At 46.5% G+C, this 9,256-nt stretch overlaps 2 protein-coding genes across 2 annotated transcripts; one reads left to right on the forward strand and one right to left on the reverse strand.

Annotated features, from left to right (window-relative positions):
* Positions 1-240: 240 nt before the first annotated feature.
* Positions 241-1,493, reverse strand: T310_7951 (uncharacterized protein; the record flags this gene model as incomplete). The annotated part of the gene is made up of 7 exons (XM_013469262.1): positions 241-291; positions 358-516; positions 548-557; positions 866-913; positions 1,206-1,255; positions 1,334-1,345; positions 1,416-1,493. 7 exons carry the CDS (start codon positions 1,491-1,493, stop codon positions 241-243), a joined length of 408 nt encoding a protein of 135 aa, XP_013324716.1.
* Positions 1,494-4,201: 2,708 nt separating this feature from the next.
* T310_7952 (uncharacterized protein) lies at positions 4,202-7,749 on the forward strand (the record flags this gene model as incomplete). Its single annotated transcript, XM_013469263.1, has 10 exons — positions 4,202-4,424; positions 4,491-4,622; positions 4,907-6,508; positions 6,569-6,656; positions 6,757-6,869; positions 7,128-7,159; positions 7,217-7,305; positions 7,387-7,416; positions 7,512-7,565; positions 7,611-7,749. The coding sequence occupies 10 exons, from the start codon at positions 4,202-4,204 to the stop codon at positions 7,747-7,749; spliced, it is 2,502 nt and encodes an 833-aa protein (XP_013324717.1).
* Between the last annotated feature and the right edge of the window lie 1,507 nt (positions 7,750-9,256).

The raw sequence follows: 9,256 nt of genomic DNA on the forward strand, positions 1-9,256 counted from the left end.
ACATTGAAACCTCATTTGTCTTTCTCCACTGATCATCCAGGGTTTTATTGCGGAGCATTCAGCTATCGCAAAGCTGGAACGTTGTTGTCTACAAACGCAGCTTGCTCTCAAACGAAGCGTTTTATTTTGTTGTACTCATTTATTTAGCACTGTTCTGAGCCTCAGTATGTATCGTCTTTACTATAGCAATTCTAGTATAGCAGCAATGGCGAAATTGCACTAATAGTTAAGCTGTTATTATTAAGCGCCAACAGGGAGGACTCCCCCAACTTCACTATCTGCACTGCCTACCTAGGCAGGTAATACTTAAACAATGTCACCTGCCAAAAGAGGACAAATACTGCGACAGCAGCATACAATGATAACGTCGTGCTGAATGAATGGGATAGATAAGGGGTTAGTTTTCAAATATGCGATCGAGGTCATGCTCGGAGTGATTGCGTTCGACGTATCAGTCAATGATAATTCTTGATAATATTGTCTTTTGTTTGACAGAAGCAGAAAGGCCGAGATATACTAATAGGTAGGTAATAGTGGCGGTGCATACATCTACATACCTAGGTACAGGTATGTACCTAGCTACTCGGTGCAGTACATACAATTTTGTTTCCTTTCATTTAGTTCTGGTCGCAACATTACGTACTGCTATGCTGCAAACTGTATGGTGCGAGTGGATCTTTATCATATTATTCCTCTATTCCAGGAAATTTATGGAAATAATGATGTCAACAGTCAACCACTTCGGATCTCTCCATACTCCATACCTTAGGTACCGTAGATCCGGTGACTGAATACGGAGGTGGACGCGGGGTAATTACCAGAGGTACCTCAGCTACTTACCTACCTAGTTGGTATTAGTACCTACAGGGTTCCGGGGAAATCGGCATTTGAGCCGGCAGTCCTAGAGTACGTACTGTACTGTAGAAGACGTACCGAATTCGAATCAAACTGAAATTACTCCGTAATAATGATGGCTAACTTGCATCCGGGGCTGTATTAATTGTGATATGTCGAAAGATAGTAATTAGTCTCTGCTAAGGAAGAAATTGAATTGGATTGGTTCTCTGTACTTCCTGGAGTACTCGTACACTGTGTTATTACTGCTCACCGCCTTTGTACTCATCGAGTAAATACCTATGCACTCACGCCAACCTAAGATCGATCGATCGATCATGTTGAGTGTTTCACATAAATCAAAGCCTTACCAGGGTCTTTGACGGGAATGACTCGGAATTAAGGTGATTATTAGTCGCACCTACCTTTAGGTACTACTGTACCTAATGTATGTAACAATAATCGTGACTGATTGTGATGTCAACCACGATAGACCTACCCACCTGGGTACCTAGGTAGGTAATGAATAATCACACCCGACCTGCCAATAACACCTGCCGTCACTTGGGGGCCTTACCTACCAATGTATCACCTGACCAGGAGCAGAGTCTTCTTAAACAGTCTACGGGAGTAATCATCATCACCATCACCATCACCATCATGATCGTCATCATTTACACTCTGGAGTATAAACGTATTTTTGTTAGGCACTCTCCTCGATCCACCCAATCGGAAAATTCGCGTGGTTTGCCAAAGTCTAAATTTTATAGACGCGTGACCCGACAAAATTTTTCTTATTAGGACTCTCGGAGCCAGCCAGGCCAGGCTCGGCGGGTTTAGCCATTGGGAATTAATTATTAGATTGAATAAAGTTTCACTTCTTCGCTTTTCTTTTTTCTTTAGAAAAAAATCCCCCCTTACTGGGGAATTATTATTTTTTGTTTTTTTTTGGTTGAATTTAATTGGGTGGTTCTAGACGGTCTATTAGGTAATCAATACAGGACGGATTTTCTGGTTACATAATTGGTTACAGAGTCCAATAGACCTAGACTACTACAAAGAAAGGTATTCTCCTTTCTTTCCCACATGCGATCGGTGGTTTGTTCTATTATTCATTCCCCTTCCAGAACAGGTAATAGTAAATGAACCTTTTTTTTTCCCTGTTTTAACTTTGCATTCGGGAATTATTGTTATCTTCTGCGGAAAGAAGGAAAAAAGGTAAACCTTCCGAGTCGTTTTCGTGTGGAGAGGGAATGGTCGGGATTGGGATTGGGATTGGTCATTGGACTGGTGATTTGGGTTGCGTTGCGTTATGTTGCATTGACCAGGTCGGAACTCTGTTTTTTTTTTGGTGTGTAGTAAAACTCCGTACGGAGTAAGTTTATTATTAAAGACGCGCTTTCCACCCCGGACTTACTCCGGACTCCGTATTCGGCAGCTGCCTCGTGGCGGACAAGTGGAGTCGGGCGTTGCGTTACGGAGGATTCTTGTCGATTAGCAAAGTATTACACCTTCCAGGAATATGAGAGGGAGACTGATTTGATTATATCTGGAGTCGTGAGAGATGCTGACGCATAGCTGTTGTAAATATTTTGTTTTTATTAAATAATAAAATGCTAAGCTCACAGCTATGGCGCAAGTGTGGCTTGACGGCCGTTTGAGGATGGTACTAACGTGACAGCCACGCGTAATGTCGGAACGTGCAGTCCTGTATCGTGCTGTTTCGTGTCACGCCCGTTACATACCGCTGTACTCGACGGTACTTAGTAAGAGTTACCCCCCCGCGCGCCGCGACTGTCCGGAGTACATCCATCTGCACATACATGAACTACAACTGTACAGTGGTTCCACTACTATTGTCGCCTGCTGTGTTCTGTAGAACAGGCGGCAGTTAACCTGAAACGGGATTCTGACCATCCTATGAATTGCCTGATTCGACGCGTGGTGGTGTCACCGCAGCCTTCGAGAAGGATGAAGGATGATGACCGATGCACGCAATAGTGATGCTGTGGCTTTACCTGGTCTCAGGCTTGTCACCGTCAGGGGAAAACACACTCGATGGCCACCGCCAGTTTGGCGAAGTGGCAGACTTTAAGTCATTGTGGCCATTGGGCATGTTTATGATCTCTAATATAGCCTGAAGTCGACTGACTGACTGGCCAACTTGACGTTTACTACGATGCCACCGGAGCTTGACCCCGCGGGACGCCTTCCATCCACTGACGGTAAAAGGGGTATATCCTACTCTGATTGTCGTGGATAATCTTGATATCTCAGCGATATTCAAGTTTATGAAGGTCAAAAAGATTAATTCTAGCAGCATGCGATCGATATGAGGAGGTAGTCGTGTGCTATGGTGACACATCGGTGACCGAACCATTGCTGCATCCCCGAAGTATATCTGTGTGGCTCAGTCATGATGAATGCTGTACATGTCATGATGACTCGATACGTAGACATCGATGCCTCGTTGAAGTACGTGTATGCCTGGTCTATCGCTCTTTGCTGTGCCATAGGTAGTTGGAAGGATGCATTCTTGAAGATGCATTGTGAGTCATCTGCAGTAATCATGAGTATAGTCCCTGCTCAAGAGATAAAACTTTGGCAGGGTTATCAAAGTCAGCATCATTTTTGGCAGGGTTGATTTGAGTGAGTGGACGTGATTATTCTTCTGCCTCCCGTGGATTGGCATCGTGCGCAAATTGGTTCGATCAGAGCGTTCCAAGGAGTCAGATTCGTCTGATCGTGCAGTCGATTGGCAGGCGGTCGATCTCGATCTGTAGTGGACAGCTGCGAGCATACTGGCTGCTATACGGAGGGGAGTTTTGCCTCACGTGGCCGCTGACCGCCTCGCGGCCTTCCTCGATCGATTCATCGCGACCCAGTGCTTTGCATCTTGTCGTACGACGCCGTGCAGCGCGCCCCGCGCTATCATAGACCTTGTCTATCATCTCGGCGATTCTGATCTTAGCGGGTGATCTCTGGTCACCCGATTGCTTTGTTGGCAAGACCGGTGAGTCCCTAAGCGCCAAACATCATTCCAATTCCAAACAATACTGCTTGCTGCCCCTCCTCGTTCTTATGCACGCCATACCGTGCCATTCCGGCTTATCGCCGTCAGCTTGTTCGGTGGCAGCCTGATCGACGTCGCATCGTCTTTTCTCTCGCGGCCTTTTACTAATAATAAAAATGCCGTGGTACAGCATTTACGATTACTCTGCCGCTGATTGGTGGTGATGGAGGAGAGCAGGTCACTTGACAACCCCAGTGTAGGGGCCGAAACAGACGGTGAGCACCCTTCTATTGTCCTGTCGCCATTCTGATTCCATACTGCATTTTCTTTTTCGTGCTGTTTGTTTCTTTTTCAATGCCTGCATGTTCTCCTGACTTTCTGCGCGCCTCGTATCTGTATCTATGTCATGATCAGTCAAATGCCCATGTCATGTCCCATGCATATGTCAACTCCACTGCTGCCACGGGCTGTCCAGGTGGAAAATCGAGAAGCGCCACCATGTACCTCATACGAGGCGTTTCTGAACCCCCCCCCCCCTTGGCGCCTCGTGCAGCGCTGGACCGTCGTCCCTGTCACTGTCAGAATCGGACGGCCCGTAACCTTTTGGTCACACGCTCATCCTGATACCCTTATTTTGACATAGGCCAGCAACAGACTACCGCGGGTGCTGAGTTGGCAAGCGCTCAGCCTCAAAGGACTGCAGCGTCACCGCAGCAAAGGCCCACCCATCCACGAAAGACAGCAAGGAAGTGTCGCTTCTTTGGGACCAAGAAAGGTAAGGTCCTGCCCGGACATCCCGTTTCTTTATCCAGCTTCCATTTCGGTCCTTTTGATCCCGCTCTGTCCGTCGGTATTGCCCGGTTCCGTTTTTCGATTACGCCGTTCAGGCTGATACGATTCCTCTGTATCGATGAGATGTCTCTTTCAACCCATGTCACTTTGTGATATGCATTTGTCACTGCCCCCCCTGGTCGAAGGGATTGCTTTGCTGGCACTGCTTCGCCATGTGACTGATGTTCCTTGTTGATGAGGTGATCGTATTGCTGACAGCTGTTTGAGGATGCCGCGCTGGTGATGCTTGCCCTTACTTGCACGAGGTTTCCAGCCCCAACGTAGAAGCCGCTTCTGGCGCAACTTCGCATCCAGAGCCTGACGGGAATCCTCGTGAGGACACATCCCAGTCTGAACAAGTAGCAACGGAGGATTCCGGACGCCTGACGACAGAGAGTCGTTCCACTGGGCCAAACCGCCGCGTTATTGCTCCCAAAGGCGTCCCGAAACCCATCCCAAAGGCCCAGAATGATGCCCCCAGAGAATATCAAATTGCCCAACTAAGGCGAAGATTCCACCCGAAAGAGCAGAATGATGAATCGGGTACAGTGCTGACATTCGGAATGGCCCCTACGGATCCTGATTTCCCCTTTGACATGGAGGAGTTGCAGTGTGTCCTCTATGTGCCTCGGGATTACCCAGGACAAGGGAGACCTACACTTAGAGTCACAAATCCTGATATGCCAAGAGGCTTCCAGATCAATGTCGAGAAGGGATTCGACAAGCTGGTGGACTCTTCGCTAGAGAACAATCGTCAAACGACCCTGCTTGGATTGATGAATAGTCTTGATAGGAACTTAGAACGCTTTCTGATAGCAGAGAAGGCACCAACCATCAAGTTTGTAGCTAACCTTGGCAGCAGAGAAGACGTGAAGAGTACAGAGAAAACTGCGGAACCAGCGGTCGCCCAGTCTGACTCGACAGGCGTCAGCGATCCGCCTGCACCTGCTGCTCCTAGCGTGCAATATTCGCCTGAAGAGAAGTCTCAGGCCGAAAAGACCAGAAGGGATGAGACGAGGCAGCTGGAGGCTCGCCTTGGTCGACTTTCTCTCTATGAAAAATCTCCCGATGGACTCTCCTACGTAATCCCCATCACCCCCAGCAAGCCTGACCGACTTCCTGAATCTCTGCGGGCTGTCAAGACCATCAAGCTTGTTGTGCCTCCACTGTATCCACTTGAAAAGAGTTCAATTGAACTTCAACAGGTTGAAGGGGATGCTGCCCGAGCGACGGAGGCAGGATTCAAAAAATGGGTGCACGAAAGCACTCGTGTAACGCTGATGTCCCAAGTCAACTATCTGGTGCACAACATGCATATTTTGGCCAGCACCCCCATATCGGATGATCGAAGCTCCCGTGAAACCCCTTCCACTGTGGCAGAGACAAAGCCTGTTCCGCAGGAGCCGCAGACAGCAAGTGCAAAGGAGGAGATTCAAGAGGATCGGCCTCACATCAAGGTCATTCCCCGGCCGCCTGAATGGTCTGCCCCAGAAGATACGGAGTCGGAGAGTGACTTTACGACTTCCGACGAAGAAAAGTCCGATGAAGAAGAGGCTTCAGAAGATGAGGAAGAAGGGGGAGCACCCGTGCCTGAGCCTTCTGCTTCGACTCCTGCCTCGACTCCCGCCCGAGGGGTTTCACTGTCCTTTCCCGGTTTGGAGCTATACGGCATCGAGCTTCTGGAAGTCAAGATGCTCTGTGTGACGTTGAAGTGTGAACGCTGCAAAGAATTTACGGATGTGAAGAATATCAAACCGACGAATGATCCTTCCGTTGCAGCGTCCGTCCGGGCGGAATCATGCAGAAAATGCGCAAATGTTTTCGGCATCGGTAGGATGCATTCTCTCTCTCTACGTCTGAATTCAGACTGAGAAACATTCGCATGGATAGGGTTTCGACGTGAATTGATGCACCCGACGTCCCATCGAGCTGGATATCTGGATCTCGAAGGATGCACAGTTTTTGATCTGCTGCCGAGGTAAATTTGCAGCGTTGGAGTCTCCTTTGTTACACAGCATTTCTCTATCGCATGCCCTACGGAGTATGCCAGAGTTTAGATGAAACTAACATCTTTCAAGCCACTTCGTCCCTACTTGCTCTGAGTGTTCGACTCCGTTCCCCGCACCAGGCATTGTCGCTGTTCGAGGCGAGAGTGCCTTTGCGACATGTCGCGAGTGTCATCGCCGAATGGGTGTGTTGCGTCCTTACCCATGGTTCTGAAGACGTTACTGATTGGGTTCACATGTGAAGTGTTCAAAATCCCGGAGGTTAAATTCCTTGTCGTGGGACCATCTGCATGTGAGTATCAACTTGCGTCGTTCTGCCTCCAGCATGTAGACCTGTCTAGTTTCTGTCTAGTGGCGTCTTACTCGTTATGTCGGATGATCTCTTTCTCCATGGGATGGCTTTAGTCCAGCCAGTTAAAGCTATTACTGACATGTGTCGACAGTGACTGCTCCCCGTCCACCTCCACGGAAGAAGGTATGTGGGACTGCTGTGTCTGTGTCTGAGGGAACGAATCTAACGGTTGTTCTCCAGGTCAAGGAAAACTTGGGCATTGTCGCAGGTCGGGAACTTCCTCACCGTGGGCGCTGTTCGCATTACGGGAAAAGCTATAGGTGGTTCAGGTGTGTTCTTCATCCGTCTTGTCGAACAACAGAACGAGAATGCCATACAAAATAGTTTCTGCTAACATACAACAGATTCAGCTGTTGCGCCAAAGTCTTTCCATGTGATAAGTACGTTGCCTTGGCAGCATATTCTAGTTTTGGCTTCATCCTGTCGCCGTCATTGACCTACTCAGCCGAATTCATCATGCTGATCGATAATACAGATGCCACGACGCAGCAACCGACCATCCCAACGAACACGCCAATCGCATGATCTGGTATGTCGATAAATCTGTATATTCTGCAAGATTTATTCTAACCAGCTCCACTACAGCGGCTTCTGCTCCCGCGAACAAATGTACCGCCCCGAAGACTGCAGCTTCTGCCGGAACGTGCTCGTCGGCAAGTCGGGCAGTGGCTTCTGGGAAGGCGGCAAAGGGACGAGGGACAAAGTTCGGATGAGTAGGAAGGGTAAGAAAAAGAAAATTGAGATTTGGGGGATCACGCTAACGAGTATATTCGCAGATCCACGGAAGTACAAACGTCGCGGAGGGACGGCGGCAAGTTCGTCGAAGAAAAAGGATAAATGAAGCAGACAGTAGTGACGAAGTAATGAACAAAAGAATAATATTATTATGACCTGATTATTAGCAAGAAAGAAGACTCGATCAATTCGTTCGTAGATAATCGTATTCAACAGACGTGTAAAGACAATCGATCTATTTGACTAAGAACTAGAACTGTTATCTTTCTGACAAGACTAAACAGAAGATCGGAATCATGAAAATAGTCCATTTCAGCGGAGTGAGAATTAATTGTCTTCTATGTACTGTACGTATGTACATAATCGTTTCGATATTACTACATACGTCATCAGTATCTGATATATCTGACTGAATTCAGATCAGGTCAGGTAACAAACATCGGCATCGTCTCATCGTCTGCATGAAGACTGTTCAAACAAATACCGTATGAATTCGACCTTCACTGAGTATTGTGTTTTTAGTCGACTCAGTCAGAAAAAAAAAGAAGAGAGAGAGAAAGAGGGGGGAAACGACAGAACGAAGTCCTTGTCCCTGAGTAATCGTTTATTTATGTTTTTCGGCTCTTCAAGCCCGCTAATGGGTTTCCTTTCCTTTCCTTTTCTTTTCCTGTTCTTCATGTCAGTATTCTTCATTCAAACTAGACTACGCAGGCAGACAAGTCAAGTCGTCGTTTAGGCATTGTTAACACCACTTCCCAAATCCAAATCCGCGAGTGTTAATTACAAAATAATTTCGATCCCATAAAGTTATATATATATGTACTGTACTGTACATACAATATTTAGACGTCTGTGTGGTTAACCTACTCGCTGAGTAGTCACTGAAAGCAGTGATGATGGACCTCTAACTCTCTTAGCAGATCATTTTACTTAGATTAAATTAAACTCCCTGCAGGTCTCATTCATTCGACTCAGTCAGTCAGTCATTGACTCAGTCATTCTTCAGGATCCTATTTGAATGTACTTTATGGTGAAATGAATGAATGATTTATTTATTTCTTCGAGCAAAACTGGAAAACTGGAGAAAGAAAGAAGAAAGAAGAAAGAAAGAAACATTCATGAATAATAATCCGGGTCCAGGGTTCAGTTCAGGCATTGATGCCATTGATGCAATCGATTTGATTTGCTTGCTTGCTTGCTGCTTGCTATTTGCTGTCTGTATAGACGTTGGACCTCCTTGTTTTATGGCGATATAATAATCTCTCTCTCTCTCTTTCCTTTTTCTTTAAAAAATTATATTAACTCGAATCAAACATAATAACATTCATGGATTAGAACAATTGTTTATTTTTATTTTTTGTTTAATTTAATATTCACACAAGAAACGAAAGGGAAAAAAGATTCCTTCTCTTCATGTTTTTCTTCTCTTTTCTTTTCTTTTTCTTTTTCTTTTCTTTCTTTCTTTCTTTTCTTTTCTTTTTTTTT

Source organism: Rasamsonia emersonii (assembly GCF_000968595.1).
Source record: "Rasamsonia emersonii CBS 393.64 chromosome Unknown ctg1118621760615, whole genome shotgun sequence".
Lineage (NCBI taxonomy): Eukaryota > Fungi > Ascomycota > Eurotiomycetes > Eurotiales > Trichocomaceae > Rasamsonia > Rasamsonia emersonii.